The 22,883-nt window shown below is 37.7% G+C and overlaps 2 protein-coding genes and 3 non-coding genes across 5 annotated transcripts in view; 4 read left to right on the top strand and 1 right to left on the bottom strand.

Moving 5' to 3' along the window:
* The window catches only part of LOC137393831 (uncharacterized), a 93,588-nt gene extending 81,350 nt beyond the window's left edge, over positions 1-12,238 (bottom strand). Inside the window, exons 1-14 of the mRNA XM_068080540.1 lie at positions 12,172-12,238; positions 11,233-11,301; positions 10,563-10,765; positions 9,299-9,394; positions 8,132-8,338; positions 7,930-8,046; positions 6,038-6,276; positions 5,568-5,697; positions 3,469-3,669; positions 2,283-2,576; positions 1,652-1,848; positions 1,158-1,287; positions 786-960; positions 151-575 (exon numbers count right to left, since the gene is read on the bottom strand). Coding sequence (XP_067936641.1) covers positions 151-575; positions 786-960; positions 1,158-1,287; positions 1,652-1,848; positions 2,283-2,576; positions 3,469-3,669; positions 5,568-5,697; positions 6,038-6,276; positions 7,930-8,046; positions 8,132-8,338; positions 9,299-9,394; positions 10,563-10,765; positions 11,233-11,301; positions 12,172-12,238 — 2,550 coding nt within the window. The remainder of the gene's footprint in view (positions 1-150; positions 576-785; positions 961-1,157; positions 1,288-1,651; positions 1,849-2,282; positions 2,577-3,468; positions 3,670-5,567; positions 5,698-6,037; positions 6,277-7,929; positions 8,047-8,131; positions 8,339-9,298; positions 9,395-10,562; positions 10,766-11,232; positions 11,302-12,171) is intronic.
* On the top strand, positions 3,270-3,341 carry Trnah-gug (transfer RNA histidin (anticodon GUG)). The gene has a single exon. It is a non-coding gene; the product is annotated as a tRNA-His (tRNA).
* Positions 6,754-6,825, top strand: Trnah-gug (transfer RNA histidin (anticodon GUG)). Its single transcript has one exon. It is a non-coding gene; the product is annotated as a tRNA-His (tRNA).
* Trnah-gug (transfer RNA histidin (anticodon GUG)) lies at positions 7,029-7,100 on the top strand. The gene has a single exon. It is a non-coding gene; the product is annotated as a tRNA-His (tRNA).
* A 4,690-nt stretch (positions 12,239-16,928) lies between the features above and the next one.
* On the top strand, positions 16,929-22,876 carry LOC137392895 (V-type proton ATPase 21 kDa proteolipid subunit c''-like). Its single transcript, XM_068079251.1, has 7 exons — positions 16,929-17,087; positions 17,532-17,580; positions 17,709-17,792; positions 18,832-18,979; positions 19,911-19,959; positions 20,876-21,075; positions 22,403-22,876. Exons 1-7 carry the CDS (start codon positions 17,024-17,026, stop codon positions 22,433-22,435), a joined length of 627 nt encoding a protein of 208 aa, XP_067935352.1. The 5' UTR covers positions 16,929-17,023; the 3' UTR covers positions 22,436-22,876.
* The last annotated feature ends 7 nt before the right edge of the window (positions 22,877-22,883 follow it).

The raw sequence follows: 22,883 nt of genomic DNA, 5'->3' as shown, positions 1-22,883 counted from the left end.
CGTAACAGTAGTAAGATAGACCCACCATAGAGGTGGTTAGTTTAACTCACCGTAACAGTAGTAAGATAGACTCACCATAAAGGTGGTTAGTTGAACTCACCGTAACAGTAGTAAGATAGACTCACCATTAAGGTGGTTAGTTGAACTCACCGTAACAGTAGTAAGATATCCTATTTTATTCTCCTCAAAGTCCGCATCATAAGAGCTTCTCTCAAACCGTGGTACACTGTCTTCTCTGTCAAGGACATTGACTATCACGTAAGCCCTGCCTGTGCGAGGTGAAGGAGGGCCATCCGTAACCTCTATGGTAAAGTTGTGCTGCTTCGTGGATTCATAATCTAAGGGTCTGAGAGTGGTGAGAACTCCGGTGTTACTATCAATGGTGAAGTACAAATTTGGATATTCCAATCGATATCGCAGAGAGTTGGCATCGCTAGAGTCCAAATCAGAGGCAGCAACAGAGCCAACGACGTAGCTCCCTTCATTTTCTGGTACGTTGAAGATGTATGTGCTGTCAGTGAACTCTGGGTCATTGTCATTGACATCAGCGACTGAGATGCTGACTGTGGTCCTCGCTTCCTGTAATGTACAAGCCTAAGTGAGTACACTAGCAATTGGAATCCATTTAACAACAATGATTGCTTCTATACTAGTACTAAATATTGCCTTGGCAGGCATGCAAAGCCTTCAATCTGGTAGAATACTACAGCAGACACCGGCTATAAATTATCACGAAAGTCACTTTGTAGAGCCAGTAGTAAAGCAAATGTTGTCCATCTCTCCACATACATTTCCAGATCCATCAGACGCAAGAACTGTCAGCTCATAACTTGGAGTTGTCTCTCTGTCCAGATAGCCACCAGTTCTCAGCTCACCATTTTGTTGACCGAGGTTCCATACAAAGCCCGTGTTCCCTTGCACAATGCTGTACGTGAGAACTCTGCCTGATGAGCTGCGAGCCTGAGCGCAGAAGAAGCAGTTGTCAAGGTTAGACTGGAGATGACACTTGTTACCATGACTGCTAGCTAATAGTGATAATGTGACTGATGGCGTAAATTAGTAAAGTATGAATGTTTTGGATAGCAAACAACTACTAATACTAAAAACATAGCACTATGTACTGTTCTGATGCAAGCAATATGGGAGTTATGTTTTACCTGAATAGTTTCAGCAAGATATCCGATAGGGACAGCTTCTGAGACGACCAGAGCGTAGGGAGAGAAGCTGATTGTGTGATTATCAGTAGCGTCTCTTGTCACTAGCACAGACACTGGCACTGAATTGCACCTAAAACATATAGATTGAGATGTTCAACTATGATCCAGAAACAAGATGCCAATCAATGCATACTTTAACCAAACAAATTGTTAGGTAGATATGAATATTTTTATCGCTAGTCAATGCCATTCAAAGCAAGATAGACCATGAAACAAAAAATAAAATAAAAAATAGCAAAGTAAAATAATGCATATAATAAGTTTTAATAAATATAAATTAATATTTTATATATATTTTATATTTTATTTGATCGCATTAAATATAAAGTACACTTCTGAGTTATAAAAGTTTCATCAAGGTTTATTGAAAATGAAACTAGATCATTAGATGTAAATATTCATTTAATGGAGGTAATGCAAGAGTAAAGGAGTACCTGCGGTTATCAACCGGGGCTTGGTCACACGCCTCAGTTATGATGACAAATGCTTCTCCGGCAGACATGCTCGCAGCCGTTCGGATTAAACCAGAAACAGGATCAATCGTAAACTTATTGCGAGCATCACCAGACACTGAACTTATGCTATATCTCACTTCACCAAAGGCACCCGAATCTCTGTCAGTTGCCTCCACCTGCTCGAAAATGGCAGCAAAATGTGAATGAAAATGAGGGCAGAAGCGATTGCAAGGATGATTTAGCTTTCATGTGAACACATTCGCTGTGACTCTATATGACTCAGTGATATTGTTCATGAGAGTTGTATTTGATTTGAAGATATCCATTGTTAAAGCTGTAATTCTTTCAATGAAATAACAGCGTAGCCCCAAGAGACAGCAAGATCAGACAGATGACACTCATAAGGGATGATAGCGATACGCCCACGCAAGCTATTGTATAGTGCAACAAGAAACTCATCAGACAAAAGGACCTCCACAATCAATCATATCAGAAGAACACACTATATGTTCTTATTCGTCCTATTCTAGTCGAACCAGTGGTTCATAAAGCAAGAAGGTAGACGTATGACGAGGCGCGTGCATCGAGTATATGTAGATAATAAACTTACAGTTGTTACAATCTTGGGTGGTGAACCTGGGTCTATCGATGCTTCATAACTTAGTCTCTGGAACACTGGTGAGTTATCGTTGATGTCCAGTACCTGTACCTCAAACACTTTCGAGCCTGCCTGGGTAGGATTGGCCTGCTCTCTCACGGTTATAAGCACGCTGAAGTTGCGGTGTTGGGGATTCTCATAATCGATGTCCGATTTGACAACACTGATGTAGCCTTCAGAATTAACACTGAATAGGGTTGGCTCACTTGTTTCATAGGTGTACACCGGAGCTGCATCATTTGGCCCCTATGGAATGTGAATAAATCTGATGTAGAAAGACAAAATCCTAGAGAAGTTGCTAAGTAACAGTATGCTACCGATTTGATTCAAATGATTAAAAATGCAATTACATTACAAATTTTGGAAATTTCCCAAAATTATTAACTTGACTTATGACTTGAAACATTAAGGTATGACTTGAAACATTAAGGTATGCTTCATCGTTATGTAAGAATGAGTTCATTTTTTGACAAACAGTAAGGAAATAATTGTAGTAATCAGAATCAGAATTGGGGTAGATAAACATGCTCAAATGCGTATCCTACCTTTATGATAACAATTCACACAGTGAAACGAAACATCAAGTTTTTAAAAAATAAGCATGACAAAACATGTACACACGTAAATATATGGGCTAATACTGACTTCTCTGTAATCTAAACATCAGCATTTTCAGCATTTCATAATTTTTGGATTTTGCTTTGTGCAGATTTCAACAAAAAATAAGTTCTCTCATTTTACAAACACTTTTTGTTAAAACCCAAAAAATATATTTTGCAATTAAACAAAGCAAGCCTTGAAACTGTAGTGTCTAGTACTTTGAGTTGTGGCATTAAAAACCAGGGTTAACATCCTGGTTATGGCATTTTATTGTTTTAATAACAAAGATGTACACTTGACAATAACAAAATATCTCTAGTAGTTCATGTAAACAATTAAGCCATGATAGTATAGTGGTTAGTACTTCGCGTTGTGGCTGCGAAAACCCAGGTTCGAATCCTGGTCATGGCATTTTGTTGTTTTAGTAATGAAAATTACACCTTATAACACAAACAAACCTCGGCTGTTTAAAAAGCAATCTATGATAGTATACTTTATATTGTGGCTGTGAAAACATGCAGTGCACATGATAACATACCAAATCAGAGTCTGTAACAATGATCCGTACAGCCTCTGTTGGATTGCTGATGTCTTTAACGAGAGTACCAGCCGGAGACATCTCATAAATCACTCCAGTCCTGGTAGTAAAGCTAACTTGTGGTAGTTGGCTTGAACTTGGATTTATTGTTATAGTGAGAGATGCTGTCTCGTAATAGCCTTGACCTTGTTCCTCCTGAGCCTGTCAGAAAAATATTAACACAAAGATGAACATTTTAAATCTAATGTTTAATACTTCGAGGTGATAATCTCAGTTCTGTGATGAATGGTGGTGCAGATGAGTAGCTAAAGAAATATAGCATGGAAATATTGTCGAGTTTTCAGAATCTTGATTCTTATAAAACGGACAGTTGGACCTTTATAAACTAATTAACAAATTTCATGGTAAAGCTCTATATCGATGCTATACCTTTAAAACTCTCACTTTGTACCTCTATGGGCTCCGTAGTATATTTTTACATATCTAAAATAATAGATCAATAAATCCTATCATTTTACCTCATGCTCTAAACCAGAACACGCCGGTTCATAAGTGTCACATTATAATACTGCTTTAGTGTGAATGCATCGTATTACGTGCGTAGGCCTGACAGAGCAGCTACATGATTTGTAAATTAAAAAGATCACGACAGCAAACCTTGGTAGCAAAAGAGGGCCAGGGAGCAACTGAGGACAACTGACTACAACAGTTATCGCACCAGGGGGAATCACCAGAACCCCTCAACGCTTTAGTGCACATAAGCAAAGATTAAAAATAACTGTTGATAAAAACTCCATAGCTACAGGAATGTGAGCAGAATGCCCTTGAAAACAATGTCCCTTAGAAACCAAAGAAATTTCTGGGCCCATCTGCGGTAACCAGAGAAACATAAATATGTAGCCAAATGAACGAAGGTGGGCACCAACCCTTGGTGTAAGCCACATATTTTTTGTCGTAAAACCGAATTACCCGTGTGCCAACCAAATAAAAGCAAGCTATAGGGTTTGCTCATAGCAACAGGCAGCAAGGAAATATTACAAGTATTATCACAACTATTCGTATTTTTATCAATATTTTCAAGCAAAAGTTAATTGCTGCAAAAAATAATTTCAGTTGAATATGAGTTTGATGTCTGTGCTGTGGCTTGTACGGAACAACAATACATCAATACATTGGTGGCCGGTTGTCTTTTACATTGGCTCAACTATGCTCTTTAGCCATGTTGAACGTTTGTAGGACGGTCACACAAATGACATGGTAAACACTAGTGTACTGCTGAGGCAAGAGAGACTGGCACAGAGAGGATGGAGGGTGGGACTGACACAGAGAAAAGGGAGGGTGAGACTGGCACAAAAAAAGGGAGGACGAGACTGGCACAGAGAGAAGGGAGGGTGAGACTGGCACAGAGAGAAGGGAGGGTGAGACTGGCACAGAGAGAAAGGAGTGTGAGACTGGCACAGAGAGAAGGGAGGGTGAGACTGGCAGAAAGAAAAGGGAGGGTGGGTTTGGCACAGAGATAAAGGAAGGTGAGACTGGCACAGAGAAAAGGGAGGGTGAGACTGGCACAGAGAGAAGGGAGGATGAGATCGGCACAGAGGGAAGGGAGAATGAGACTGGCACAGAGAGAAGGGAGGATGAGACTGGCACAGAGGGAAGGGAGGGTGAGATTGGCACAGAGAGAAGGGAAGGTGGGACTGGCACAGAGAGAAGGGAGGGTGAGACTGGCACAGAGAGAAAGGAGGGTGAGATTGGCGCAGAGAGAAGGGAGGGTGAGACTGGCACAGAGGGAAGAAAGGGTAAAGTTCGAGCAGAGAAAAAGCCATATTCTTCAAACAACTAGTTAAGTGACACCAAAGAATACATGAGTCTTTTCTGTCTTTTCTCACAATTGTTAAATGTAAATATGTAAACCTACCCTGCATGCGACTTACAATCACAAAATAATTGACATACTCTCAATTACCAAACAGTTTGTTTTGATATCTGATAGAGTGAGTTAACCCACTCGCATAGCTCTCACATAGACATAGGAGTCAGTAACTGGAGATGCGTATAACACCACTCTATTATACAACGTAGGAAATGTATGGCACGCATACCCTGATAGTAAGTTCGTACTCTCTGACATCAGCATCGAATGTAGCGCTCTCTACTCTCACAATGCCGGAGTTACTGTCTATGCTGAACTTGCTGGCATAGTCAGATGGAGTGCCAGAGACTATAGAATAGCTGCAATTATAATAACACTCACATACACTTCTCTTGTATTTAATCTGGTGTATAACTACAAATGCTGTCTTTGAACTTCGTAAACATAAATATATAAACTATGTACAAAATTTATCTGCCCATGGTGTACTACTCTTTGTCCTAATTATTCTAGACATTATTCGAACGAATTCAGTAGACTGATCAATTATATGAACCAAAACCAGACAATGATCGGTCAAGATTTTAGCTTCAAATGTTTTGAGACAACTCAACAAGGCAATCGATATAGCGTTGAGGCAGGCGTGGTAAACTGAGATGCTGCCAGTATGTGTGTCATAAGTCCAGACAGTTCTCATACCTCACAGGAAAGTTGAGGGTGCTGTCACCGTCAACAGCCCTGATTGGTTCAGGCTGCACATTTAGTGCTCCCACTTGGCCAAATGTAGCGTCAGCTGTGTATTGGGGATTCAAACAAGCACCTGCCACCACCGGACTGCATCCCGAGTATACAAAACGAGGTGGCAAGTCATCAGCGTCTGTTATGGTTATCCTCACAGTAGTAGTCGCTGTCAACCTCGGTTCATTCCGAGCATCATCCTACAGCATTACAATCAGAGAGAGTATTAAACATCGCAAGTGATAGTATAGCGGTTATTACTTTGAGTTGTCTGTATAAATCGTGGTTCAAAGTTTGGTTATGGCAATTTATTGTTTTTATGACCAAAAGACTACACAACAGAACACAGACTCTAACACAGATATTTTTCAAAAATTAAACAAATAAGGAATATAACAAGTCATGACAATGTGGTGGTTAGTACTGTGTGTAGTGGCTGGGAAAACCAGGTGCAAATCTTGGTCATAGAATTTTATCAGTTTTATGACTATTAACTATGTATTGGAACAAAATAAATTCTTTACCAAGCAAACAAGCCATGATAGTATAATATTGGAAGTACTTCGCGTTGTGGTCGCGAAAACCCAAGTTCGAATCCTGGTCATGGCATTTTATTGTTTTGATAACAAAAATTTTACATCAAAACACAAAAATATCTCCAGTGATTTCGAGAGCAAGCCATGATAGTATAGTGGTTAGTACTTCACATTGTGGCTGTGAAAACCCAGGTTCAAGTTCTGGTCGTGGCATTTTATTGTTTTGATAACAAAGATTTTACATTAGAACACCAAAAATATCCCCAACATTTTAAAAGCATGTCATGATAGTAGAGTGGTTAGTAGTTTATGCTGTGGCTGAAAAACCAGGTGCAAATCCTGGTAATAGAATTTTATCAGTTTTATGACAATTAACTATGCATTAGAACAAGAAAATTTCTTTGCCAAGCAAACAAGCCATGATAGTATAGTGGTTAGTACTTCGCGTTGTGGCCGCGAAAACCCAGGTTCGAATCCTGGTCATGGCATTTTCTTGTTTTGATAACAAAAATTTCACATTACGACACAAAAATATCCTCAGAGATTTTGAGAACAGGCCATGATAGTATAGTGGTCAGTACTTCACATTGTGGCTGTGAAAACCCAGGTTCGCATCCTGTTCATGACATTTTGTTAGGTTTTATGACAAAAAATTACATAATAGTTCCAAAATTTTTTATTTAATTGCTTGTAAATCAAATAAACAAGTCTATTATAGTATAGTGGTAGTATATTGTTTTGTAGCTGAAAAACCCAGGTTCAAATCCTGCTCATGCAGTTTATTGGTTTTATGACCAAAAATTAGATATTAGAACGCAACACATATCTCCAGCATGGTAAGAAAGCAAGCCATGATTATATAGTTGTTCATACTCTGTGTTGCGGTCGCAAAACCTCAGATTTCAAACATAACACAATGTCATGATTATAACAAATGTATACAAATTAATTAAAAACATTTAATTGCAAACAGATTGCGCACAATTTAAAATTAGTTAAAGAAAGTTAACAGTTAAAGTTAAAAAAAGTATTGTTAACAACAGTTAACTTTCTATAATAACAGCAAGTAAAACCTATAATGACATCCCTTGAACGAACAAACCCTTTAAGCATAGACATAGGTGCTAACATAGAATAGTATGCAAACAGACAGATGATAGAATACTAAAGCATTCTGGCAGAGGAGTTGTTATCAAAGATTAGGGCACTACAGTGCGCGGACATAAAATGCTAACAGCACCTCAACAGAGAGCTAATGAAACAAAGCAGTATATGGATTGATAATAGGAGATTCCATTTTGTGGCCCCTGCACTCACCCTGACTGTTATGACAAGGTCATAGTACTTCCTGTCTGTCGGAAGACTTTCATAGTCTAGCCTTTGTATGAGCCTCAGTTCCCCAGTTCGTGCGACAGCTATGCCGAACTTCAAGTACTGTAAAAGGAAACAACAATATAGTAGAGTTTCTATGACCTCAATGATTCATATTCTGGTGAAAACACAGGCAGCCACAACTCACCGCATCTGTAGGATCGTTTGGTACAACGCTAAAAAAGATGTGACTGTTTTCATTTTTGTCTAGGTCGGTAACTTTGGGTCCCAGCGGTTCCCATATAGTCATGTTGACAGGTGTTGCCTCGGACAGTGTGAAGGAATATGGCAGCTGATTGAAGACTGGTGCGTTGTCATTCACGTCTCTGATGTGCACAGTCAACGCAAATGTTCTCTGCAAGTCAGAGGCTGTTAGTTACCATATTTGAAAACATCATAAGTTTCTTAGACAAATACTCAGACAAGTGAAGTTAACAGGTCATATTTATCAACTGTACTAGTCGTACCTCTACATACGAGCTTAATGCCTTCTGGGACCGAGCTCGTTTGTCAATTTACTCGTGTCTCAAGGCATTATCTTTTATATAAAATAGCTAAATATAAATTAATCGGTTACCGTGAAATAAGCCACATAAAACAAGAAATTATGGTAGAAAATGTGTTTTTATTTGTGGTAATTCAGTACCTACGCTAACAAAGTAACAAATACCTTTTAAGTTGTTAAAATCTGCAATAAAATGTACACTACTGTAAATTTTTACCTTCGAGACAGACGTAGTGGCTAACGGCGGTCTGAGAGAGACTTGACAGCAACGCGTTCGTTACACTAGACTTTTGTGACGCAACGTAACATAAAATAAACGATGAATTTAACTTAAATAAATTTAGCTTACTAAACACACACTTAAAGCTAAGTTTTTAATCTTTTACTAAAATTACTTCAATTTTGTCGTTTTAATTTTTTATTATGTTTGCGGTTTGGCGCTTTTTGCCTCATGTTCACTATAACTTTAGCCAATCTTTTAAAAACTTTTTTCAAACTGATTTGAAGAGAAAAACCGAGCGATGCTGTTCTCGAAAGCGGCCTCTCACATACTTGGCCATATAGCGGCCATCGAGAACCGGCTTATATGCTTGTATCTCAAAGATTACTCGTATCTCAAAGAAGAAGCTTGCTCGAAATGCAGCTTGTATCTCGATTTTCTCATATGTTGGGGCACTCGTATGTTGAGGGATGACTGTATTAGTATCTGTTACAGCTGTTAGCTATGCCAATAAGGTGGCAAGCACTGTTAGCAAAGCCAATCAGGTGGCAAGCAGGAATAGATAGGGGGGACTGTTTGGAGCTACTCACAGAAGAACCTCCCTGGCTGGGAAAACAGTTGAGCGTGACAGCGACGGAAGAAACATCACGTGGTACAATGTCCCCTATGACGGGATTCGCTGCCGGCTGAAACAGAAATAAAATAATTACACGCGAATCAGTTAGCTCACTGCATTGTCCTGGTCTGCCACCTACAAAGACACAGTTATATTTTACAAAACAGCTGAGAGTATACCCGTTGATAAACTGGTCTTCGGTAAAAGTTCTCATTTGTATTATATGATCTATTACATAAAACAATTCAATTAATTATTATTGTTATTATTATGTTTATAAACACTGTGGAATTCAGTAGAATTTAAGAGATGAGACAGACAAATGAGGCAGGAAGCGACTCAATCCAAAAACATTTAAATTTCACCATTTATCGATTTATCACAAAACAATAAAGATTAAAATAATTTGGCTATTTTAAAGTCTGCGAAAATGAAAGATTCTTGTTCTAACTAAAATAAATAATATCGCACTAACTTCCATCAGAATGTTGCAGGCGCAGCCTTTTCTATTAGCTGTGAAACATCACAATGTTGTTCCTGTGTGATGGTTAAAGAAACTGCTTACCCAACAATATCAACAACTATCTTGAACACAGAAATGCTGTTAAGCGATTTATTGTTGACGCTGAACAACATGTTTGAGATTGGGTAAAGGAACATGATAGCCCAAACAGAAATATACAGTAGGAAGTATAGGAACTAAACAGGAATATACAGTAGGAACTAAACAGGAATATACAGTAGGAACTAAACAGGAATATACAGTAGGAACTAAACAGGAATATACAGTAGGAACTATGCCAGAATTAATGTTGAGTAATGAGGATTATCTTGGTGACATATCGCATACTTGCGTGCTAGCATAATGTCACCTAGCAACGACGGGCCGCACGCGCTCTACAGGTCATTTATTGTTAGGAGTTTTAAAGAAATAGAATTTCATTAAGGTTTAGCCAGGAAGTAATTTTCATCAAACACATATTGAAAACGAAAGTGATTTTCCATTCAACTTCTAAAATATTTGGAAGAGTGTTAGTATGGAGTATTTTGTGCATTACATAGGTTTTGAACTATGAGACTGAGTATACTCCCAACTGTATTGTAATAAATACTATATACATGTACTCAAACTATAAATCATTTATCTAAATATATTTACCACATCTTCACCATTCTAGAAAACCAACTTTTTTAGAATTTTGATTTTGTTCGTGTATGCAATAAGTATTTGTACTCACATCAAAGTCAATCGCTCTAGTAAGACCAATGCTTGCAGCATTGTTGGCTGCCTGAAAAACCCTAAAGAACTCTGCCGGGTCGATGTTGGACTCATCAGCAGGATTTTGTTGCAGCTGTATAGTCATGCTGTTTGGTCCTTGAGAGCCGACAACTCCGTGAAGGCCGAGGTTAGCTATATAGGCTCCCTCATTGCCATTTATTTCTGTATTCAAAAGGAGAGTAGTAAAAATAACTCCTTTCAGGAAACTTAGCTAGCCCCTGCTAACTGAAGAAGTTGTCAACGATAACTAGTAGGTACTAACGTTCGAAGGGGTAAATAAAACGATGAGAGCCTGAGTCTGGCGAGCATCTCACTTCTTGCACTAAACTATGAGAATGCTGCATTAGTAAGTAGGCTTCCCCGACTTGCTAATGTAAAACATAAAAGCACAGGCTACATCCGTGACAACAATGGCTACTATTGTAGTAGACTGTCCCTAGGTAGGCTACTAGCTCTGAACTAGTGAAAAGAGACAGCTGAGTTGCTGTGCATTAGCCATAGCTGGCTGTACTATTTTTCTAATAAAAAACACATCTTATGCCTGACAGTTCATTAGCCTACTTCGCAGTAGCATATGTGACATCACACTCGGCTTGGCTCTAGCCAAAGTTTTACAGTTTCTGATTTACCTGCTTGCGTGGCTTCATTAATGTAAACAGCGAGATTGGTCCCTTGGCTAGGGTTGGTCGGAGTACATGCTGCAAGAGAAATGAGCTAAGCTGCACAAGAAGGTTACAGGTGGCACAAACTTAGTGGTATCTATCCGTACTGTACTTGCTACATGTAGATGAGCTCAATGAGAGAGCTCCAGTACTTAGATACACCATGACCCTTGTACGACCTTCAAATGAATCTAGAAATTCAAGGATCACTCATATTACATAATATATAGGGTGAATATTTGAATAGAATTTGTATTCTGTACACTAATAGAGAATGAGATTTGTGAGAAAATGCTTTTCTGAAATATTTAAACTACAGTGAATGTAGTTTTAAACCTGATAAAATCATTTAGTTCTGAGCAAACATGAGCAGTCATGGAATGTAGAGTTTATATTACTATGCCTTTTACATTTTAATTAATACCGGTATATCAATGATTTTATATAAAGTTAATTTTAAGTTAACTTTAAAAAAAAGGAACACGCGGTTATTATTCCATAATAGACAAATATATATAGAGAAATATTTGAGAAGAATAAAAGGCATAAGCCTGGCGCAACTAGTCACAAATCCTACTAACTGTGCATTAACTGCACTAACAACTAACTTCTACATCTAAAATATGTAGAAGAAAAATATCCAAAAAAGACTTTTGTCATACATGCAGGTATGTTAGACCTACTGCAGTGAAGGACTGACTATTGCTCTCCTTCCTTTGCTTAGATGTTTTATAATTTAATCTGTTAATATACTTTTCATTAAGAACACGCCTGGTCTTATATATTTCCCTCAATATCATTATTTTAAGCGTGTTTATTGAGGAAGGACGTAGATGTTATGATATATATTAAACCACTCGAAAAATTGGAAATCTAAAGAATTATAGAAAATGTTGGTAGACTCACCTTGCTGAGCATATATCTGGTAGAGACCAAGAAGAGAGATTAAAAGTCTGCAGACAGAGACTGCCATGGTGCAGTCGCTGCAGCAGTGATGGTATTAAAAACTTGGTAGATACGTCTGATCCTGATAGAAATATAGAATATAGAAAACTAGAAAAGGGCTCTGAACCCTAACACTGTCTATTTCTGTGTGTTTCTAAGAGTGCTCCGTCACTCCATACAACAGGCAGGCGATTGGTGTCATTAGCAACAGCCAAAGCTTCCTAAGGCACGTGGATATGTCATCGGTTGGCAGGGAGTGCAGGTTCTTCAATCTAACAAAGCAATTTGAAACGCTTGATGTAACTGCGGATCAGATTGTATAAGAAGGTATTTAGAATCAGATATCAGCGATTTGTGAATCGAATTGATGAGTAATACACATGAGGTCAATATGAGAGGCTAAAAAGAACTTTATTTAGAACATGACGATCACAGCGAAGACAAACTTAGAGCACCAACTTCTTTCTGTCAGCTAGAGAAAGCACCTGCTTACATATATCAAATACCCAACTCAGCTACGGCTGTCAATATATCCAGGTGTGTAGTAGCATCTAATAATCCAGCAACTTTCCGTTCAACGCTTCCTAAACTGATTGGGCGCTACTTGTCTATTTGCTCCCGCTTTGACCGCTCGATTTGACAATAAGCATAATCAACTGAAAATCTTTTGACGCCGGCCTTTCACAATAGACAGGCGCATAAAAGACATTGTAACAGGTTTGCCTGCAACGTGACACTTTTTGTCATTCCTTTCTATGAAGCTGTGAGAAATGTCGGTCAGTGCGTATTAGTGTACTTGTGTACCAAAATCATTGACATAAATATATATACATAAACATACATATATAGCTGTACGTATTATATCTGACCTGGTAGGGTCAACAGAAAGAATTGCCTTTTTGACTGACCAATTTACACATTGATAAAGACTCTCTGGTTAACTCCATTAGCAAAGTAACCTGTATAACAGATGATACGCTGCAAGAGAAATACAAGTGCGGGGCATAAATCTGGGTAAATGGTGCCTTGGTAACAAATGACTCCAAGTACTGTGTAACTAAGTGTGTCACAGAACACGGCCTTCTTCTGAGAGCATTCCCTATCATAGACCATAACATAGACTTATCGTCGTAGAGTTACTGTCTATATTTTGGTTTTTAATAATTGATTCTGTTATTTATTTTACTCATCGAATAAGTTTTCTAGAAATGTATGTAGGTAAACAATGAAAACTGCAAGTGTTCCCTACAGTATCAAAGAACTTGAGCTAGATGTATATAATTCTAAGACTTACCAGTCCATACTACGTTCTAAGAAAAATCATTTGCTAATATGGGAATTACAGCGGAGCAAAACTTCCTTTATGCTCAAACTGTTTTTGGAGGCAGGGCTTATCAGCGATGCCGGCGGATTAAAAATTATACGACTGAAAATTAATGACTGAAAAAGTAAAACATTAAAAAAGTAAATCAATTTGAGGATTAAAGTGCTGTTTAATAATTTTAGCCATTTTTACTACAAAAAATTGTGAATTGTGCTCTACGCTGTGGGAGCACAGAGCACAGTTCACTATTCTCCTCCATTTAGCCTCATCCGCAAGTATCACATCGAATGCAGCGCAACAATATAGACTCAATATAATGACCTACAACCAGCGACAGATGCCAAAAATTATAAAGATTGTTTTTGCACTAACTGCCTTCTGGGTGGGATCAAAACATTCGAAGACCCGATAAAAGGCTTCCTCCTAATTAAAATACATTTTTGACCAAATTCTACTGGTTTTATCACAACTCCTTCGAGCATGTGCACACAACTCCTTCGGGCATGTGCACACAGACTCAAATATCATGATCATGGTGAGCCATAAGTGCAAGGGCATTCTCAGGAAACATTTGTTCAAACTATTTTGGTAACATGTAGGTAGCAGTGTATGCAAGAATAATTGAAGTTATGCTCTCTTTTTGTGCAACAAGAACTCAACTCCTGGGAAATTTTAGACTGCTTACGTAATTTTACAGAACCAGAATGCCTATGCTATACTTCTGTGTTTCTGGTTTGACTTGGTGTATTAGCAAAGTATCTTATTTTTAAAGTGATATATAAAGCGAGGCACATAAGAAATGCAACTAGACTCCGAAAGCGAGCAAGTTTGTTAGCGAAATGGTTACTGTAATTGATGGCTCTCATATTTGTACCACACCTCGCAGCGAATTCATATTGCAGACTATACAAACATACTGATAGTTACAATAACTTAAAGTTGACATTTTCTAAACTTTTTAGGTTTAATACTTCATCTGATGCAGCACGAGATAATAACTCTACATAGAACTGGTATAGCTGAAGGTAGATGAGTAAGATGTGTGCACGCAACCGCCCGGGACGCTAAGCCACACGGTCGTGAGAGTTTATATACTACAACATATAAAACAAACGGTGAGAAAAAGTGGTGATAAGAGGTGATACTCACAAAAGTCAGCGATGAGTCACTGTGTGCTGCGCGCTGTCCATTTGTTCACTGCCATGTTCCACGGTCACTGTGAGCTGCTTGTGAAGGACCAGTATCATTGCGCCGTTTGCTCAACTCTCCACAAAACAATGAATGAGTAAATATAAACGCAATGCGACACTCTCGGCATCATTAGACTCAGATTCCTCCTCAGAATGTGAACATATGATCTCCATGTTTGTCTTGAGCAAATAATGGCTCTTTGCATAACCTTTGTAAGAATTCAAGTTTTCCTACTGTGCAATGATTATATCATTTTCAAAAACCTACTGTCAATAGACAAGACAAGCCTGATGATTCCTTCCCAGTAATGGTGTACAACATGAATGTCATATGACATACAACATGTCATATGACAGGATGGAAAATGGAGCAACTTATCCAGTATTAAGCGCACAAAACTGACATTAAAAGCCGTGTTAATATAGCAGACATAATATTTAAGTGATTTTAGAACTGGAAATTGCCGATCCTAGCAATATACAAAGCAGCCAGACTCCCTGATGGGTAATACAAAGTTATCAGCTCTTCTATAATCAGAAGATAACTTCTCTTTTGATTGCAAAACTGTCGAGAGCTATCGCAGCTTCTGCAGTTGACAGGATTCTAGCCTAGAGGTGGATTCAACACATTCACTCACTGCATTGTAAGCAGACGATTTCGAACTAATAATTGAACACTCTTCTGTCATGTAATGAGCTACTCAAACTAACACTTTTTTAAAGCCTGGCAACAAAAAAGCTTGCTCCTTTGATAGCACTTCAAGACTAACAACTAAGATCTGTAACACTGAGAACAAGAGAAATGCAGTCTACAGACTCTCAAACTGATTCTGTTGCAGTCGCGCTTTATCAGCACATCTCATTACAGTGTCTTCCCACTAACTGCAGCATAGCCAGCTTAGCAGAGCAATTGAAGTTTTCTCATTTTCCCACATTAAAGTATTTGATGCCGTCACAAACACTCCGTGATCTACTAAATATACCTGCATGATACATTCTTGATATCTGTAGCATAAGTATGCCTATTCGCTGGGTCTGCTGTATCAGATCTAATGCCTAAATGATACAATCAAATTCTAGAAATAGATTTTTTACTTTGTTTTACAGTAGAACAATCTTCACATAACCTATGCATGTTACCATGGTTACTGCATGTTTCCACATTGAAAAGCAAAAGGATAAGCTCTCCAGTAAAAGAGAGCAGCTACATAATGCATATGAGAGTAACACAAGGACACTAACGATAACTTTCACCATAGGCTAAGACATGACAAAGATTATATGCACCAGTTACAAACTTTTCTACAAGAGAAAACAATTTTTGGTCCAATATGTCTGGTGCATAAAGCTTCTGCGATTAGGGTACCTTACATGCACTTTTCCCACAAGTCGATACAGTCTTTTTTCTGGAAAAAGTAGCATTCACTTGCATAGACATGTGGATACTATTGCAATCAAAACTGTTTTTTTAGAGTGGAGGAAGACGCTTCAGGTTACCCAAATGCATGGTGACTGTGCCTCTTGCTATAGCTAATTGCACAGCTAGCTGTGAACCAATGACAAGGTATTGGTTGCTCTCAAGCTTAGTACTAGCCTCTCTGGGCATTACGCACTAAAACTAACTATGTTTAATGTGTAAAATGCAAAATGACTAGACTTAACTACCATATGGATTACTTTTCTTGACTCCTGCCAAGAGGGGCATTGTCATTTCATTAGTGGAGGCACTTGTGCCTACTGTATTTTGCACATATATACGTATATAAGTATTCATTGTGCATAAAGCTTAAAATGAGTAGGCCATAAGTAAATAATTATAAATGTCAGTCTGCCTTACGTAGAAACGAATAGGCGTAGCGTATTCCTAAATGAGAACCACTCTCGCGACTTTAACACAATCGATATTAATCTAGTATTTAAAGTGTTTAGTGGAGGTTGGTGTAACATCTATTTCCCAATTATGTTTTAATCTTTGATCAGCTAAAGCTTAGTTGACGTTTTTCCTAAAGAACCAGTGAGCGTTTATAACGTTATCCCTTTGTATAGCGATACACGTAAAATGTTTTACTCAAACGTACGCAGATTAACTTTCCCGCCAAGTGATTTTAAAGCTGAGCTCGCTGTAACCGCAGTCATTTGTTTCCGGTGACACAGTCCCCTTATTAAGTTATAAATTTTTGGTCTGTGTTTCCGCTGTAGCGGTCACATGATATTGAGAGCTTATCCTGTTGCTGAATGAAAGTAGCATAGTATTGATCATTCGCTTAGAGGTTTTTTTGTGATCGTTGAAAGCGGGAGGATGGGTTCAGCACAGGTGGTCAACGCTCTTGTGTCTACCGCTATAACAATTTTAGTATTAATAGGTAAGTATAATGTCAAGCAATTGTTTGTATTAGCTCGTTATGTACTTTATTACAGATCATTTTATGTTAAGTTTGACGCCTGAAAATATTGCTGTGTAAATATAACGTTCCCAAAATAGTTCCATCAAGATAGTTAAAAGTAAAATGGTATTTTGTAAAGTTTATCAAAGTTTCTAGTCAACGGTTTGTCTGAAAGAATAGCCATTTAATCAGATTTTCTAATGTATTGGTTCATGATTGTCAGATGAGGCATTTTATTTGTAATATCTACTATATTTGCTTAAACACTAACAAGTAATTCTTGAGTAATGTAGGTTAAAGTTGTGCCTGTTAGCTAATCTGGAATAATGAACCAGAATTTGAGTTAGTAACTAATGCAATTCAATGTATCTAATGAGTTGTGTTGTTTGATTTGAAGTTTATAATCTTAACTGTATTTTGTAGGCCTTTACTACATGTTATCGGGCTATGGCAGCCAATTTGATATTGCCTGGTAAGCCATCATTTTTGTAAATTTAACTAAAATAAATTATGTATGAAAACAGTCGTTCGTTGCACTTTTATACAAATAGTTTTGTTCTATCGACGTTTCGACCTGTCAACCATGTGCTTTACTTGTAGGTTACTAACGGAAATCTCACCGTATTTTTATGCATGTCTTGGGATAGCAACAGCGATTTTCATGTCGGTGGTTGGTGCTGCGTGGTAAGCCATAAATTTTATTTCAGAGCAATATACCAAGGTTAAGCAACGCTGCAACAGTTAATCAATTGTATTAGGTTGTTCTTATTAGGTGTTGTTTAATTCGAAATCAAGTTGCTGGCACGAATTTGTTTAAAAATAATTAAGTTAAGTGTTTTCTAAATTTTGATGCTTTCAAGAATGTATTACACACCATGCACGCACCTTATGTTAGTAGGAAGTGTGCTTGACAGGTGATTAGACTAAAACAGTGATGTAGTCCCACATTACAACACTATTCATTAATCAATAATGTTTAATATCGATAATAAATATTATCACTTAAGATTATCTGCTTGAAATAATTCTAAAGTGTGTTATAAATCAAAAAGTAAATACAAGTAAACTGTTGTTATGAATCAAATTATCTTTAGCGAATTTATTACCTTTATATATTTTGTTCAATAGTGCAATAGGTAATATAAATGCAAGTGGTATGAAATAAACAAAATTGTTGATTTTCAGATAGATTCTTCTAGTAGTAAACAAAATATTACAATTCAAAATAACTTTAATTGAAACACATAAATTATTGTTGATAAACCTGTTGATTGTAAAATACATATATACTAATATAATATGTGATATAATATATATATATATATATATTAATATAATATGTGATATAATATATATATTAATGTAATATGTTATATAATATATTACATATTATAATATGTAATATGATATATATTACAATATTATTGAATATTGAGTGTAATATTCATATATATATATAAATATATGTATATATAAATATATATATATATATATAAATATTCAACTCGTATAGAATGTGTACTAAGCTAGCATGATCACTCAACTAATAAATTTGTAAATGTTTGTATTAGATGTGTCTGCATACCAAAAAGTATTTTCAATCATTTGTACTAAAATTGATTTCAGCTGGTGTTCATTTTATAGACTAATGCTCTTTGGCCACATAGAGATGTTATTATCTAGCTGTTATATATACATATATGCTTTGCTTGGTTACTAACAGGGGAATCCTATGTACCGGAGCAAGTATCCTCGGAGGAGGTGTGAAGGCACCAAGAATCAAGACTAAGAATCTAATTAGCATCATTTTCTGCGAGGCCGTCGCCATTTATGGAATCATCATGGCAATTGTGATGGGTAATATTGTTGAGGTAAGCAGGCTATATGGTCGTATACTCAAGATCATCGGCACCAAGACTGTAACATGACATCTGGCCATGAGGCTGTAACGTGACATCTGGCCATGAGGCTGTAATGTGACATCTGGCCATGAGGCTGTAACGTGACATCTGGCCATGAGGCTGTAATGTGACATCTGACCATGAGGCTGTAACGTGACATCTGGCCATGAGGCTGTAACGTGACATCTGGCCATGAGGCTGTAACGTGACATCTGGCCATGAGGCTGTAACGTGACATCTGGCCATGAGGCTGTAACGTGACATCTAGCCATGAGGCTGTAACGTGACATCTAGCCATGAGGCTGTAACGTGACATCTGGCCATGAGGCTGTAAGGTGACATCTGGCCATGAGGCTGTAACGTGACATCTGGCCATGAGGCTGTAACGTGACATCTGACCATGAGGCTGTAACGTGACATCTGGCCATGAAACTATAACATGACACCAAGACCGCAATATTAGGTTAAACTGTTGTATCAATAAAATGCGTTTTTAATTTTTTATTGTTAGGAAATTTATTTTTCCACAACCACATATCACAGGAGAAAGTTTTGGTGCTGATGGGTGATGTATCTCATTTGATAGCTCTCATTTGATAGCAAGTTGTTGTGTACTATTAGCTATCAACAAGTAATCATGGCAGTTTATTAATAGGAGTAATTGTCTTGTTGCTCTGTTTTTATTCGCACTCTTATTGTAGGTTTTTGTTCGCATTATTTTTGTAGGTTTATATTTGCATTATTATTGTAGGTTTATATTCGCACCATTATTGTAGGTTTATATTCGCACTATTATTGTAGGTTTATATTCGCACTATTATTGTAGGTTTATATTTGCACTATTATTGTAGGTTTATATTCGCACTATTATTGTAGGTTTATATTCGCACTATTATTGTAGGTTTATACCCTGCAAAGTCCAGATGTCATTCGAAAGAATTATTTTGCAGGTGAGGATCTAATACAGTAAATAGAAAAATAGCAGCAGGTACAAAAGCTTCGTAGCAAATGGAGAGCTGATATAGCAGGTAGATGAGTGATATAGCAAGTAGAAGAGTTATATAGTAGGTAGAAGAGTGATTTAGCAAGTAGAAGAGTGATATAGTAGGTAGAAAAGTGATTTAGCAGGTAGAAGAGTGATATAGTAGGTAGAAGAGTGATATAGCAGGTAGAAGAGGGATTTAGCTGGTAGAAGTGTGATATGGCAGGTAGAAGAGTGATATAGTAGGTAGAAGAGTGATATGGCAGGTAGAATAGTGATATAGTAAGTAGAAAAGTGATTTAGCAGGTAGAAGAGTGATATAGTAGGTAGAAGAGTGATATAGCAGGTAGAAGAGGGATTTAGCTGGTAGAAGTGTGATATGGCAGGTAGAAGAGTGATATAGTAGGTAGAAGAGTGATATAGTAGGTAGAAGAGTGATATAGTAGGTAGAAAAATAATATAGCAGGTAGAAGAGGGATTTAGCTGGTAGAAGTGTGATATGGCAGGTAGAAGAGTGATATAGTAGGTAGAAGAGTGATATAGTAGGTAGAAGAGTGATATAGTAGGTAGAAGAGTGATATAGTAGGTAGAAGAGTGATATAGTAGGTAGAAAAATAATATAGCAGGTAGAAGAGTGATAGTAAAACAAGAAAAGCTATGCAAAATGAGTGTATACATATTCTTGTTTGTATTCTCTCTGGCTACTTCATCTTAGCTCAATGTTCTACGTAGATATTTCTAGGTTAACTTACACCTAACAGAAATATTTTTAAGCTATTAGGATGCTGGCGTCGTTTGGTTAGGCTACACCAAATTACCAGTCATGTTATCATATAGTCTTATTGCTGCAGATGCTTTTTACCACACGGTCACTTTGCTTTTAGGTTACGCTATGCTGTGCGCCGGTTTAACTGTCGGTTTTGGTAACTTAGCCTGTGGTGTATGTGTTGGAATCGTTGGATCGGGTGCGGCATTGGCTGATGCGGGAGACACTCAAAAAAAGGGTCTCTTTGTAAAGATTCTAATAGTGGAGATTTTTGCGAGCGCTATCGGGCTCTTCGGGCTCATCGTAGCTATTCTACAGGTAAGTCTTGCGCTGTCTCTTATTTGATGTACTTTTCTGCTAGCACTGTATACTTGTCGCACTTCTGCCAGGTCTATTCTTCACCTCATTTTCTACTATTTTCTACCACTCCCATTAGTTTTTTTATTCTTCTGAGCTCACCACGAGTGGTAGCTACAGTCTGAGCTCACCACGAGTGGTAGCTACAGTCTGTGGTAGCTACAGTCTGTGGTAGCTACAGTCCGAACTCACCATGAGTGGTAGCTACAGTCTGTGGTAGCTACAGTCTGAGCTCACCACGAGTGGTAGCTACAGTCTGTGGTAGCTACAGTCTGTGGTAGCTACAGTCTGTGGTAGCTACAGTCTGTGGTAGCTACAGTCTGTGGTAGCTACAGTCTGTGGTAGCTACAGTCTGTGGTAGCTACAGTCTGTGGTAGCTACAGTCTGTGGTAGCTACAGTCTGTGGTAGCTACAGTCTGTGGTAGCTACAGTCTGTGGTAGCTACAGTCTGTGGTAGCTACAGTCTGTGGTAGCTACAGTCTGTGGTAGCTACAGTCTGTGGTAGCTACAGTCTGTGGTAGCTACAGTCTGTGGTAGCTACAGTCTGTGGTAGCTACAGTCTGAGCTCACCACGAGTGGTAGCTACAGTCTGAGCTCACCACGAGTGGTAGCTACAGTCTGTGGTAGCTACAGTCTGAGCTCACCATGAGTAGTAGCTACAGTCTAAGCTTAACTTATCATCACCTCGCCATATCAATTTTTCGACATCTGACAAAATTGCAGCAAATATTTGTTCTGACATGCAAAATAATTGCTAAAAGATGATATATAAATTTCTCAACATTTAATGATTTTATAAATAAAAGAGGATGAGCTTAAAGAGGTTAGAAATGCACTGTAAAACTAACATACAGATTAATTTAAATTTCATCTAGTGCAATTTCAAATAAGTTAAACAGCATTTTCTATTAGCAATGTGCCAGGCTAATAGCTTGAAAGTTACAGTTGTTTGACAAAGTTTTAAAACCTTTACAGTTGTTTTTATTTTTCTCTTAATTTATTCCAACTACACAAAATACTTCTCTCATCTGTAGTTTGAAAGTTAGAATGGAAAATGTTGTTTAATGTTGAAAACAAATCAATTTTCTGTCCAAAGACTTTTTTATTACCTGGGCAACGCCGGGTAGCGCGGCTAGTAGTTTTATGTAATGCATTGATTTTACTCTAAATATTTATGGTTCTTTTGTGAAAGAACTAAACAATATACTAGGATGTCATTCATCAGCTCGCATTACAACCAGATGTTCCATGGGAGAACTTAACCTGGCGACTTTCTTGCTAATTGCAGGTGTCTAAAGCTCATATGGGGGACAAGGTGTGAGAGACAACATTACACAGCCATTGCCATAGACTTAACTTCCCTACTCGTGTCTCTAAGTCTATAATAATGGAGTATTTCACTTACTGGTCTGGCAATACCCGCCGGTGCCAAACTTTCCATCGTATTGCAAGAGCTCAATTTTTGTTTCGTAGTATGATGACAGACCTGACTATACGCTAGAGGTCACTATTAGAGGTCGCTAATCCTATGTTATATGTCTGTGGCACGTTGTGTAATGGCTGCATTTATCTTTACCATTCAAAGCCTTTACTACAGGCTACATCCAGTCAATTGTCTGTTAGCCGATCCATGTTTCTAATACGGTTGGCTGAACGTAGTACTGCTGTGTTTATTTCTATTTATCTCCTACATCTTCGGACATATTCTTGTCTAAAGTTCATACATTTATTCTTTCATATTAAATACACTCACCACACATGATATTACA

This window comes from Watersipora subatra, chromosome 4, assembly GCF_963576615.1.
Source record: "Watersipora subatra chromosome 4, tzWatSuba1.1, whole genome shotgun sequence".
NCBI lineage: Eukaryota > Metazoa > Bryozoa > Gymnolaemata > Cheilostomatida > Watersiporidae > Watersipora > Watersipora subatra.
The sequence above is the reverse complement of the archived record's forward strand: the minus strand, read 5'-3'. Positions and strand labels throughout refer to the sequence as shown.